Below are 13,367 nucleotides of genomic sequence, written 5' to 3'. Positions count from 1 at the left end.
GTCCCACAGCTCTAGGTGCAGAGCTGGCCCTCACCCTGCCTCCTGCCACACCCAGGCTCTAAGCTAAGAGTCCCTTTCCTCCCATTATCTCATTTCATCTTCAGGGAGAGAAAATATCCCGGCTCTGTCTTCACCCAAGGCTTGCAGGTGCAGAACCAGAACTGACCTCCAGCAGTTTCATGCTGAGTGGCGTCGTGGGGGGCGGCTTTGCAGGGTTTCCTCCGTCCCCTCTGCTCGGGGAGATTGAGCTGGGCTGGTGGGAGTGAAGGTGCGGGTCACACCCCTCTGTGTCCGAGCAGCACCCCCAGCTCCAGCCTAACACTGGCCAAGAGCGAAGTTTTGTCAGTTGCTGCGGTTTCTCGCGTGGCTGAGTCCCATGGCTTTCTCAAGGAAATGCTTAAAGAAGCCAGACTGTGATTTTTTTTCTCACCTGAACCCTTCTGAGGCTGTTACCCAATGGCAGGATCAGTCGCTCGGTTCCTGGCAGGACTTGGAAAGAGTCCGTGGGATGGTCCGGGGTTTCCTGATCAGCAGGTTTAGGTTTCCGGAGCACACTGGCTGCAGGAGAGTGTGTCCAATGCTTAGAGGTGGCTGCAGACAGGGTTGGCAGCATCAGTCTTTTGCACAAAGTCTGGCTTTCAGGCGCTGAGCACTAGGCAGACAGAGGAGAAGCAGAGATGAAAAAAGTGCCCACATCCACGGTCTCCAGTTGGTTCCAGGGCCAAGCAGAAGCCACCCAAATGGAGCCCATCCTTCTGTTTTGTGCTGAGTCCCAGAGGTGGTTGCGATGCCTCTGGTCCCTGTGGAGTGGGAGCATCCGCCCCAGAGGAGCCATCAGCAGCCCTGGTGGCTAAGGGGACAGTGTGGCCAGCAGGACATGCAGGTGCCCTGCAGGACTCTCTCCCCGGGGGGACAAATGAGGAGGGAGCTGACCTGGCTTATCAGGACTCCCTCAGCACAATTCCAAAGGTGTCTCTGCTGATGGGGTTTATCACCCGGGTCCAGCCTGGGGTTTCCTTGTTGGTGTCCATGGCAACCCCACTCAGGCCTCCAGTGATGTCAGTTGCTCAGGGCGGTTCTCTTACTGCGTCTGGATACCAGCCTTACCCCAGGGCTGGCCATGAGCTCACCCAAGGTCTGTGTATTTTGGGTCCCCTTGCTGTTCTGGCCACTTCTGGCACCTGTCCCCTGACCCCCAGCCATGCTCAGCCTTCACAATCTCTGAAACTGCCCTGTAGCACCTCTCACCTGGCACTTCCTGCCAGTGCCCCTGAATTACACTAATTTATGCTTATGTTTTACCTTCTCAACTGTGCCAAGAATTTCTTGAGGGTGGGATTTGTTTATTTACTCAACTGTTAAGAACATCACCTTAGGGGTCAAACAGATCAGGCCCTTTCCTAATAGCTCTGTGACCTTGGGCACTTTCTTCCGGTCTAAAATGTGGACTGTAGTGACACTTTTCCTCATAGGATGGATGTAAACACAGATACCCAGCTCTTGGCAGAGCGCCAGGCACATGGTGCGTGGTCAACAGTGAGCCCTTTGGTTACCACCCGCAGGCCCTCATTAACCGCCCTGGTGATGAATGGCCACTGTAGATCAACACTTAGTGTCCTGGTCTAGGGTGGGGTGAATACTGCTTCTAATAGACCAGGTTCAAATTCATGGTTCTGCCCTGCCTAACCTTGGACAAGCCATTTAACCTCTCCCCCTGTCTGGTGTGTTCAGTGGGGACCATATTTGTATCAGGAGGTTGTTTAAGTGAAATAATATTTATAAGATGCCCAGGGTAGCAGTTGGCACATTGCCGGTACTCAGCATTCATTTCATTTCTTTTGTCCTGTTCAATGACTTGCTTTGGGGCCCTGCTCCCAGCCTGCCTTGGCAGGGGAAGGTGAGCCGATGAAACACTCACGCCGAGACTCCAGTTAATGATGCTGATGAGCAGTGAATGTAGCCAGAGCTGCATTGTCTCGGCATGCGACACCTCTCTCCCGGGTCCCAGTGTACAGACCGGGCACCACGCAGATACTGGTGAGCCCAACAGACTGCTCTTTGTAGTGGTCTGGCCTCTGCCACCTGGTTGTCCCAGGGGCCGTGATAAACCAGCACTTTCCACCCGAGAGGAGTGGTAGCCACAGTCTACCTGTTGGCCTCTGGCTTCCGACCACAGCTGCTTGTCCATTGATGCCTTTCTTGTTACTGCAGCTTCTTTCTGAGCAGCTTTCTGCCCCCTCATCTCTGTGTCACACTGGACACAAGCTTGTCCCCTTTTTTCTCAGGACTCTCCAGGACACTTGCTTATCTTGGGGTGATAAGATGTACACCAGGGCTTTTATGTTTTCACCCCTCCCTGGGCTGTTGGTTAGAGGTGAGCCTTTCCTTGCAAAGGCTGGTCTGGGAGTAAAGCAAAATCTTCCTTTTTTTAGTATTACCTATGCATTGGGCCCAAAATAAGACTCAGCTGTCTTCACATGACTTACACCACCCAGGTGGGAAGGAGCACGGGACATGTAAGAATTAGGTTTGCTGTGGCTGTAGCCATTTCAAGGGCCCTGTGAAAATAGTTCTATTTTGTTTGTGTTTTTAAACCAAATAATCTGTGTCTTATGGGTCTTAGCAGGTCACTTGGGCTATTTGGTCAAATCTAAATTATTTCGTAGATATGGAAGGACAACAGCTAAGTGAAGGACTTGGCTGACCCTCCAAAAAGTGGCCCCAACTTGGGAGAAGGTAGGAGAGTGTCGTGCCCAGGGAGAGTTTAAAGTCAAACTCTTCTCAAAAACTGAGAGTTGGCCCTTGTTTTCGTAGGGATCTATCATGAAATTGTTCTGCCCTCTGAGCACACTTTAATGACAGTTATCTAATTAAAAATAATCTAGTCTCTGCTGGGCAGACTAGTAACTTACGTGCTTTTAATGTGTGCTGACTTTCCAGTGGGTGATTGGCTGTTCCTGAGCAACCCTGCCTCCTGAGAACACCCCAGAGGAAGGCTCGGTTGGGGCCGAGATAAATAAATAATGCTCTTACACTGCCATGTAATGGGGCGGTGGGTGGAAGGCGGCGTGTGAAGTTCAGGGATGCTTGTTTGCATTATTTGATAACTTAAAATATCAACGTGTAATTTACTTACCATAAAAGTCACCCATTTTAAGTGGACAGTTTAATGATTTTTAGTAAATTCACCGGGTTGTGCCACCATCACCAGAGATCAGTTTTAGGACATTTGTATCTCCCTCTTCCCATGAGACCCCTCCTGCCCGTTTACACTTAATCCCATTCCCACCCCCAATCCCAGGCAACCATCCATCCTTGCTCTGTCTCTCTAATTTGCCTAGACTGGATACCTTGTAAGAGTGGAATTGTGCAATATATGGTCTTCTGTGTCTGGCTTTCAGGCAGAAGGTTTTTGAGGCTCACCTGTTTTGTCACATGTATCAACACTTCATCTTTTTTATGGCCGAGTAATATTCCACTGTGTGGACATACCATAATTGTTTACTCACTCAGCACTTGAGAGGCATGTGGGTTGGTTCCACTTTCTGGCCGTAATGAGTAGTGCTGCTATAAACATCTATGTACAGGTCTTTGTGTGGGGATATGTTTTTATTTGTCTAGGGTAGGCATCTAGGAGACTTTTGAAGTGTTTGTGACCTTAGGTGAGTCATCTGACCTTGTAGAGCCCGAGTTTCCCAGCCATCAACTGTGGGGATCCATGTGTCTCACCCACCAGCCAAGCGGGGGTTGCTGCTGTGCGGTTGGGTCGAAACATTCACTTGAGGACAGCCCCTCAAAAGTGCTGTGCCATATCGGCCCAGTCTAGATGTCTGCCAGATGTCTTCCAGGGGAAGGCTGACTGTAAAAGGCACGGTTTTACAGTAGTGGACAGAACAGGTGAGACTTGGATAGGGGCTCAGCTACGTGGAGGCCCCTCTTCCTGGGAGGAGCAGGAATTCCCCAGATGGAGAAGTGGGAGAAAGTCCCCACAGAAGGGAGACAGCACACACAGGGCCAGGTCAGACACCTGAGAGTGGCATCGTTGGTTGTGGATGAGCTGCGGTGGAAAATGGGCACAGGTGGCAGGTAAGGAGGCGAGAAAGGTGGGCTGGGGTCAGGTAAGAGTGGTTCCTGTGCCAGGTGTTGAGGCTGCTGCCCGTAGGCGGTGGCAGAGCTGGTGAAGGTTTTTAAGCAGAGTGTAGACACATGCAGTTCAAAAGCGTGGAGACAAAGCTTTGAAGGACCTCTCTTGTAATGCCTAGAGACGTGGCATTGGGGTGACTCATTCAGAATTTATGGGAAGCTTTCTAGCTGTGGCTCTCAGGTTGTGAGCCTTCCACCCCTTGTCCCTTTGAACAGGGCAGCCAGTTTTCACGAGGTTTGCCTCCTGCGGGATCAGGGGCCAGATGTAGGGATGCTTTTTCTGCTGATTCCTGCTGCTGCTGGTCAAAGCAAAAAGGAATGAGTCACTGGTTTGTGGACCATGTTTTGCTCCGACACCCAGTCCCAGCTCCTGTCTTGAGCAGGCACCCCAGCATTTCTAGGGGGTACATGACTATGGTGAAAGTTATTCAATATGTATGTAATTTATAGAAATTATAAAAAATAAAATTTACTTTTAAAAAAACTGATGCTGAAGTGCAGATGATAGGCAGAGAAATTAATGGAGAGGGGAGACTGGAGGTCAGGTTCTAAAAATATTGAAAAACAACCTTTTAATAGATTACAGAAATGACCTATAAGTAAAGCAGGTGCTGCAGAGTTGTTACTGGGATAAATCGGGAAACCGGGAAAGCACATTAAATCCCCAGACTCCATAAATATTATCTGCTGGCCATGCTGGGAATCTCTTCTTATTTTGAAATTCACCATTTGCTAGCTCTGTGACATTGGACAAGTTACTTAACTTCTCTGGGCCTCAGTTTCCCATTTGTAAAATGGGGTTAATGTAAGCACCTACCCTGTACTATTTAGTGCTCTGAGGATTAAATGAGATAATCCATTTAGAGGGCTATGAGCAAGGCCTGCTCATAGGGAGTGTGCTCAGGAAAGATCTGCTGCTACCATTACTAATTTCTCTTAAAAGTAACCTCAGGGCCTGGCCAGTGTTGCTCAGTGGTTGGGCATTGATCCATGAACCAGGAGGTCACAGTTCCATTCCTAGTCAGGGCACATGCCTGGGTTGTGGGCTCCATCCCTAGTAGGGGACGTGCAGAAGGCAGCCGATCAGTGACTCATCATTGCTGCTTCTGTCTCTCTCTCCCTCTCCCTCCCTCTCTCCGAAATCAATTAAAAATAATAATAACCTAGGGAGGACCTTATATTGTATCCAATTGTATATTTTCTACAAGAATATTTTAAGTAATTTTTTTCCCCCATCAGTGCATGGTCACTATAAAAAATAAAAATAAAACATTAAGCATACACACACACAAAAGAATGAAAATTTGTGTAATTCCATCCAAATGTCAATATTTCATGGCTATCCTAATATTTCTGTGTATTATAAATCTGTACGTTCCCCCTCCCCCAATTTGGATTATTTGTTTTTAAAAACAGACCTAGAATAACAGTGCGCATACTTGTATAGCCCAGAGTCAATATTAGTTTTTCACTTATGCCTCTGACTTGCATAGCTAGGCTCTGTCAAAGGCCTTGGGACTCTGGGAAGTCCCTGCATTCCTCTGCAGCCTGCTTGGACGTGAAAGGGCTCACCTGGCCTCCTGACACTGTGTGTGTGGTGACAATAGGTGCCTGACTGGTTAATGCTGGAAAAAACCACCGGCCCAAATGTACATTTTTAGGGGTTGTTAAAGCTTTTTATAATTAGCTTTATAAAAGGGCACCATGAGGGATCCTTATGGTACTGGATGTACAAACCTACACAGGAGACAAAATTGTACAGGGCTTAATACTCACACATGCGTGCACACACACACGTGCACACGCACAGGTGAAACTCGGGAATCTGAATAAGATCGTGGACTGTGTCAGTGTCAGTACCTCGGCTGTGATAGAACTTTACAAAATGTGACCACCGGGGGGAGTTGGGTAAAGGCTGTAGGTATCACTTCTTACATCCAAAAGTTAGCTTAAAAAAATGTAATTTCTGATTAATAGAACCCCAGCTCTGACTCCTGTTCCCTGTGTTAGGGTGACGTAGGGCAGGTGAGTCATAGTGTAGCCCAGTTCTCTTTGCTCCCTGGACATCAGAGGACTCGGTCCCTGGACATCAGAGGACTCGGTCCTTCGAGAGCGCGGGGGGCCGGTTTCAGCGCAGAGGCCTGTGGTGGCTGCCGCGTCCGTTCCGTTGATGGCAGGGGCGCGCCGATCGATGCTGTCTGGCCCGCCAGCCAGCTGGGGGCGCCGGGTCTTACCTGCTCTGGGGCAGAACGTGGCACATGTGCAGCTTGAAAACTAACTCCTGTCCTAGGCCTAGGAGTATGCACTTAAGGATTTCTCCTGACCTCAGGCTGATGAACTATTTACAGCAATATGAGCTGGACTCCACCTCCATCGAGTTCAGTTCTGGTTTAAACCAGCCCTTGTACACGCCCCTTGCCTTTTCCGACCTGGCATCTCTGAGGGGGTGAGGGAAGGAGAGTGCCCGAGCTGGCACGTCCCGCAGCAGGCCTGAGGTTTCCTGCCATAAAGCGCAGGTCGGGGGAGAGGCAGGGAAGAGGGGCCCCCTCTCCTCACTCCCAGGGCTCTGTGTTACTTGGGTTTCAGATTTGGAACCAGATTTTAGGTCACCTTCTTAAGCTAGAAAATCATTCCAGCAGATCAGATTTCTCTCAGCTCCTTCCCCAAGATGATCTCTACTTGCATTTAATGAAATATTTAGAGAACTATCACGTTACACTTGCAGCCTGCCGTTGGTAATGCCCCTGAGTTTGGTATAGTTACACACTTCAGTTCCCAGATGCCTCCTGTGGGCTGTTACAAAGCCGAACTCTCCAGAATCTTAGTTAAGAAGAGTTACTAAGAAGCTATTATTTAGCCCCAAAGTGGAGGGTTTCAAAAAAGTTTATACTTTGGCCCTAAATCAGTTTGCGTTCATCCTTCCTCCACCCAGTGAAACCCATGCTCCCTTGGTGTTTGTAGAACTACAAATCAGTTCCTTGCCATTGATTTAAAATAAAACAGCCCCATGATTTTTCAGCAGACTCAAGTCTTCTTTCATCGCACAAGGATTTTCTCCAGTGGAAGGGAGAACAGAGGCACAATCCTAAAGTGGCCTGTATGCAGCCTTTTATGAGCGCAGTAAATTATACACGTAGTGAAATATCGCTCTCTGTGTGTGTGTGTGTGTGTGTGTGTGTGTGTGTGTTTTTTACTGGTTCAAGGCTCATGTGCCTGACGCTTCATAAAGGCCAGCATTCAAAACATCAGAGTTTGGAATAAGGAAAGGTTTGTTGATCAAGAAGGCTCCAGCTCAAGAAGATGGGAGTTGCCTTGAAGCTTCTGCAAATCCATCTTAAGAGAGCCCAGAATTCAGGCTTCTTTTATGTCCAGGGAAGGGAGCGTGGGCAGTTCAAGAGGTGTGTGACACCTTGGCACCAACGGATCCAAGGAAGAGTGTGAAATCTCTAAATCTCTTAGTTCCCTGGTCCATTGTCCCCTGCTGGTCTGAGACTGGTCTTGAGGCTCCTGCAAATCATTGCAGAAAGCTCAGCCTCAAGCAGAATTCCTCTATAATTAGCACATCTATAGCAGGAACTATTCTCCTGAAGGCCATGGGAGAAATGCAGGCTGAAATTAAAGAGTCAGAGAGAGTAACCTGTGTCACAGTAATAGTAGAGGTCCTTTTGTCATGGATTAAAAAACTCTTTCCCCCTACTTTTCATGATATGGAAACTGGCTGCATAGCCTTAGAATTTAGGCCATTTGGGGAGGGTGGGGAATTTAGGCCATTTGGGGAGGGTGGGGGCTGTGCCATTATGAAATTACCAGCTGCTACTGTTGTTTAATGATTATATCAATTGCTGCTTTCTGAAGGATCCCTCCCTGTCCACGTTGTTGGGTCTCTATAATTAGTGAGGTCTAGATCCTGTTGGTCTTTCTGATAATTTTGTGGCTGTGCTGCTGACCCATTTTAGCTTGCTGAGTTTGTATGAGGCCAGATCACTGTCTGCCTAGTGCCTTGCCCCCAGCACCACCTCTGAGTATGTCATACAGTGTCAGGCTTTGCAAGGTTTAGAGCTCCTACTCTCTCACCCCCTCAGCATCGGGCTCTTCCCTAGAACTGGGAAATGAAACCAGGTGGTTCTGAGTGTTGTGTGGGTTGAACTTGGCAAAACCAACCACACTTTGTGCCTAATATCCAGGCACAGTTTTGAAGCTGCTTTTTTTTTTAGATGGGTCATTTGTTTGGCAGGTTTGTGGCATTGGTAATGTCATTGTAATTTTTTCTCTTTTTTAAAATTAAATTTATTGCGGTAACTTTAACATTATATAAATTTGAGGTATACAACTTTATAATACATCATCTATATATTCCATATGTGCTCACTACCCAAAGTCTAGTCTCCTTCTATCACCATGTGTTTGGCCCCCCCCCTTACCCTCTTTTTCCTCCCCGCACTCCTTTCCCCTCTGGAAACTACCGTTCTATTGTCTGTATCTATGAGTTTGTTTGTTCATTTGTTGCTTTTTGTTTTATATTTCACATGAAAGTGAAATCATATGGTTCTTGTCCTTTTCTGACTTATTTAGTGTGATACTCTGAAAATCTATCCATGTTGTCACAAATGGCAGCATTTCCCCCTTTTCATGGCTGAGTAGTATTCCACTGTGTATATACCACATCCTCTTTATCCAGTCATCTGTCAAAGGACATTTAGGTTATTTCCATACCTTGGCTACTGCAAATAATGCTGCGATGAACATAGGGGCACATATGTCTGTAAGAATAAGTGTTTTCAAGTTTTTCTGGTAGGAACCCAGAAGAGGGATTGCTGAGTCACACGGTAGCTATAATCTTAATTGCTGAGGAACCTGCATACTATTTCCTGTAGCGGCTGCACCAATTTACGTTCCCACCAGCAGTGTACCAGGCCTCCTTTTTCTCTACATCCTTGCCAACACTTGTTATTTCTTGTCGGATTCATTGTCATTTTTATTTCTTGCAGTTTTATGTGCTGAAAGAGTTGGCCAGATGACTAAGACATATAATGACATCGATGCTGTCACTCGGCTTCTTGAGGAGGTAAGTGTGTATTGCCCTGCGTATTTAGTTTTGGGGAATACGGTTCATTGATTGTCAGTGGAACATTTTTACTTTTAAAAACATGAACCTGGGCCCTGGCTGGTGTGGTTCAGCGGTTAGACCATCAGCCCGTGACTGGAAGGGCAGTGGGTTCAATTTCTGGTCAAGGGCATGTACCTGGGTTGCAGGTTCGATCCCCCCCCCAATCAGGGTGAGTTCAGGAGGCAGCCAATCAATATGCCTCTCTCACATTGACGTTTCTCTCCCTCTCCCCCCTTCCTCCCTTCCGCTGTCTAAAAAAAATCAATGGAAAAAATATCCTCAGGTGAGGATTAATAAAAAACAAATAAAAAAATGAACCGGGTAGTGTTTGTTACGGTGTGCTGCCTCTGTGGGTGCCCACGGAGTTTGAGATGGCAGTGCTGGGGGTGATGCCGGCACAGGCGACATCGCCCGCTCGGACCAGCAGGGATCTCTTCCCAAGAAGCCTGGGGCTCCAGCCCTTAGGCAGATGCTGGTTAAAAGTAGTTCACTACCCCACCCCAGCTAATTGAAGGGTGTGTCAGTGTATAAAGAGAATGCATTGTCTTTTAAAATAATTGAGTTACTGAAAAGAATGCTTGTGGGGCCCTTGTTCGGGTGGCTCTGTGTTGTGCCACCTTGGTTTTATTTTTAGTGGCTCATCGTGGGTTGGTCTAGTTGGGTTGGTCAGTGTGTGTCTGTGTGTTTTGTATGTGACATTCTTCCCCTCGTCCTGACAAGTCGCCTCTGAGTCACTGCCTTTCTTTGGAAGAGGCTGGTTTCCTGGTGACCGGCTGACTGCCCCAGGCATGTGACCCTTGTCCTGTGCTTTTCTTGGCTTTGGCTCTGCTTCCTTCCATCATGATCACTTGCTTTGGTTTGCACACTTGCCACACGCAGGTGGGGTCCTGGGGGATCTGTACAGGGCGCCGATGCACAGCCAGCGTGGAGAGTTTGCTTCTGGGTTGCGGGGCAGAGGGCTCGGCAGCTTGCCCTGCTTGCTGCTGTCCGGAATTCACCTCTGGGCAGAGCTGCCTCCTCCCCAGCTGGAGAGAGAGGGTGACTCCGAGGGCTCCTTAGTCACTCTCGTTACCCTAAAATTGGTGAATGAGATGAGTTAGCTGCTAAGTGTGGGAGGCAGGCTGCTCTCCAGCTCCAGGGTTGTGTTCATTGGTTAAAGGGGCTGAGACACAAGTCATAGTCTTTTTAAACAAAGCATGTCTGTGGAGAGGGAGTGAGCTGTTAGAATGAGCTCCACCTGGCCGCCTGTCCCGGGGACTAAAAGAAGCTGTTCTTTTTGTTTGTTTCTTAATCTTCACCTGAGGGTATTTTTCCATTGGTTTTTAGAGAGGGTAGAAGGTAAGGAGGCAGAGAGAGACAGACAAACATTGATGTGAGAGAGACACATCGATTGGTAGCCTCCCGCACGTGCCCTGTCCAGGGCCAGGGATCGAACCCCAACCTTTCAGTGCTCAGGCCGATGCTCTAACCATTGAGCCAAACTGCCAGGGCTGTCCTGCACTTTAGATAGGTCAAAAGAGGTGATCTTTCATAATCTCTTACTATGGGCGATGCCCTGATATAAATTCTAGGTCTTTAAGGAGGCGGCAGAGTTACCTTGAGCTTAAAACAATCTACATACCACAGAGGCACATCTTGGGGCGACTCGTTCTGAACCCACATAGTTGCATGATGCAGACGCAGAACAGTGAGGCGGTGAGCTGCTGAGCATTAAGCACGTGCTGGGCACTCACTCTGAGAACTTGCTTTAGCAGCGAACTTGAGTCGACTCGAGTGAGCCTGGTGGAGACCACACTTCCAGAGGGAAATGGATTTGGTGTCGCAGTTCTGAGGGTTAGCCAGCTGCAACCACTTGGGCTACCGCCCCCAGACAGGGAGGTGTGCAAGTTTCCTCACACAGTTCCTTTGCGTCCATCCCTCCAGGTACCAAACAAGCACAACTGTTGAGTCCCAGGAGTGATAAAGTGCCACTGAGATAGGCCCCTCCTTGCTAGGCACTGTCGCTGAGGAGGGTGGTACACAGAGACAAGCATCCTGGTTGAGTGGGCAGACTCACTGGCCACCTTTGTTCCCTGGGAGGGTGTGCTGGGGAGGCACAGATTGTAGGAATGAGCTGGAGGTATTTATGGCTCACTGGACGTGACAGCCGGCTGGCTTCTGGGCCAGTGGAGCAGTTACAGGTGTTAGCACTGTCGAAGACCTGGGGGAGGGAGGGCCAGAGCCCTGCCAAATCCAGGTCCTCCCAAGTTACACTCTGACCTGCAGTAATTCAGTGGAACGCCTGTGATAAACAAAGGGAAGGCGCGTTGCTGGTGCAGGGAGTAGTTCGGGGGATGTGTAAGAAGTTAAAAATAGAAGCTGCTGATGTGTGTTTTTAATCGTACAAGTCAATGAATCATTAAGCCAGAAGGTTTTTTCAAGGGTATCTCAGCTAGTCTGCCCCTCCTCCCTCCTCCACCTGACAGACCAGGGAACCGGGCCCAGGGATGTCCCATCAGAGCCTGACCTCTCTCAGTTTCAGAGTAGAACAGCTCACCTGGAGCAGGTAAACTTTGGACCAGTACCTGCTGTAAGAAACACACCTTAGGCTGTGACCCAGTGCTCACATAAATATATGACAAGCAAAAGTTTAAATGTGAAATTGTACTCTTACTACGTGGAAGGCATTTTGGTATTTCAGTTCTGTGCTGTTGAATTTCATTTAAACCGAAATGTCAGTCGTCAGTGCTAAGTTGATGCTCAACCTGCTGAAAAGTTATTACCTGTCTTTGGAGAAAACTAACCTAGAGTGTACCCGGTCCTCGTTGAGCGGAGGAGATTGACCTAAGGCCATGTAGTTAGTTAATAGACGACCAGAAGCTATGACTCCTCCCCAGCATTTTTTTTTCTGACCTTAACTGTGTTAACCTAAAAATAAAAGGGTTTTCAAAGGGAGAGGCAGTAAGCGTTTATTTGAGATTAAAAAAAAAAAAAAAAGAATAGCTATTTGGGAAGCATTGATTCAGGCAGAAACCCAAATAAATAATGTTCCAATTTAGGAAACAGAGGCAGGGAGTATTTATGAGAAATGGGAGTAGTTCCATCAATAGAAGGAAGGCATTTCTGCTGGTGCAGAAAAGCTAACACAGTGATGTTTATTCTAAAGAATGTTTTTGATTTTTCAGTCCAGTAGCCATCAGTCTAGTGGTCATAATATCTGCTTTCTTGTTTTCCTTGTAAACAGTTCTTTGGGACACAAGGTTACCTAGGCTCATACTGAAGGTTATTGTGCCCTGTTTGAACAATTCAGAGGTTTGAGGCATAAGAGGTGCAAGGCAGTTCCTCCGGGATGGCAGTTCCCTCTCCGTTTTAAAGTGGCTCCGTTTATGTTATGTTTCTTAACAGCTACATGTTCCCATTTGTCTGCTTTTTATGCCAGGTGAACAGAATAATTAGCATAGGCTTCTAAAATAATTTAGTTTCCAGAGTTCTACTCCCTTGCCAGCCCCACCTAAATGTGAGCAAGTTGGGGTCTAACCATAGTGGCAAACAGTCCCTCCGGCGGGCTCAGGGAGTCTGCGCTTGGTGATGGCAACTGCCCCACTGTCTCCACTGTCGGGACAGCTTTCCTCCCATACAGGCAGCTGAACCTTTGTCTGCCACTCAAGATTTTCCTCGGTATCCTGCTCTGCTCTGAGCGTTGTCATCAGCTAAACTAAGAAAAATCTGTGTCTGTAACACCTTTGATTCTAAATTAGGGCAATTTTATGCATGTGAGGCAAATACAAGGAACTCCGTCAGTTCCAGCTTAAGGTGTAGAAGAGCTGCCTCCCTGTGTCTGCTCTTGGCTTTATCGTAGGAGCGCTTTGGAATTTCGGCTCATTCATTCATTCGTCTCGCAAATGGTCACTGTTTTCATGTGCCTGGTGCCTGGCAATACAGGAGCCCAGCCCTCAGGTCTCCGGGAGGGACCGGCTATCAAATGACTACACAAATACCAAAAGCAGTGGCAGAAAAATGTTTTTGGAAGCAGGTTTTTTCCTGTTGGAAGAGAGATTTGTTTTCCTCGGGCGCTAAGGTTTCCTTTCATTGCCGGCGGCCTGCATGGCTCCTGCACGTTGCGTGGGCAGAGCGTACA

General features: G+C 48.0%; 1 protein-coding gene across 2 annotated transcripts in view; it reads left to right on the top strand.

Moving 5' to 3' along the window:
- Window positions 1-13,367, top strand: part of TRAK1 (trafficking kinesin protein 1) — an 85,693-nt gene that overhangs the window by 42,771 nt on the left and 29,555 nt on the right. For both annotated transcript variants that reach the window (XM_087824818.1, XM_087824819.1), the window contains one exon: window positions 9,132-9,208. In XM_087824818.1, the coding sequence (XP_087680944.1) occupies window positions 9,158-9,208 (51 nt within the window). In that variant the 5' untranslated portion in view covers window positions 9,132-9,157. The remainder of the gene's footprint in view (window positions 1-9,131; window positions 9,209-13,367) is intronic.

The sequence above is a fragment of the Miniopterus natalensis genome, chromosome 15 (genome assembly GCF_054644295.1).
Source record: "Miniopterus natalensis isolate mMinNat1 chromosome 15, mMinNat1.hap1, whole genome shotgun sequence".
NCBI lineage: Eukaryota > Metazoa > Chordata > Mammalia > Chiroptera > Miniopteridae > Miniopterus > Miniopterus natalensis.
Note: the sequence above shows the minus strand (reverse complement) of the source record. Positions and strands in the feature narration are given on the sequence as shown.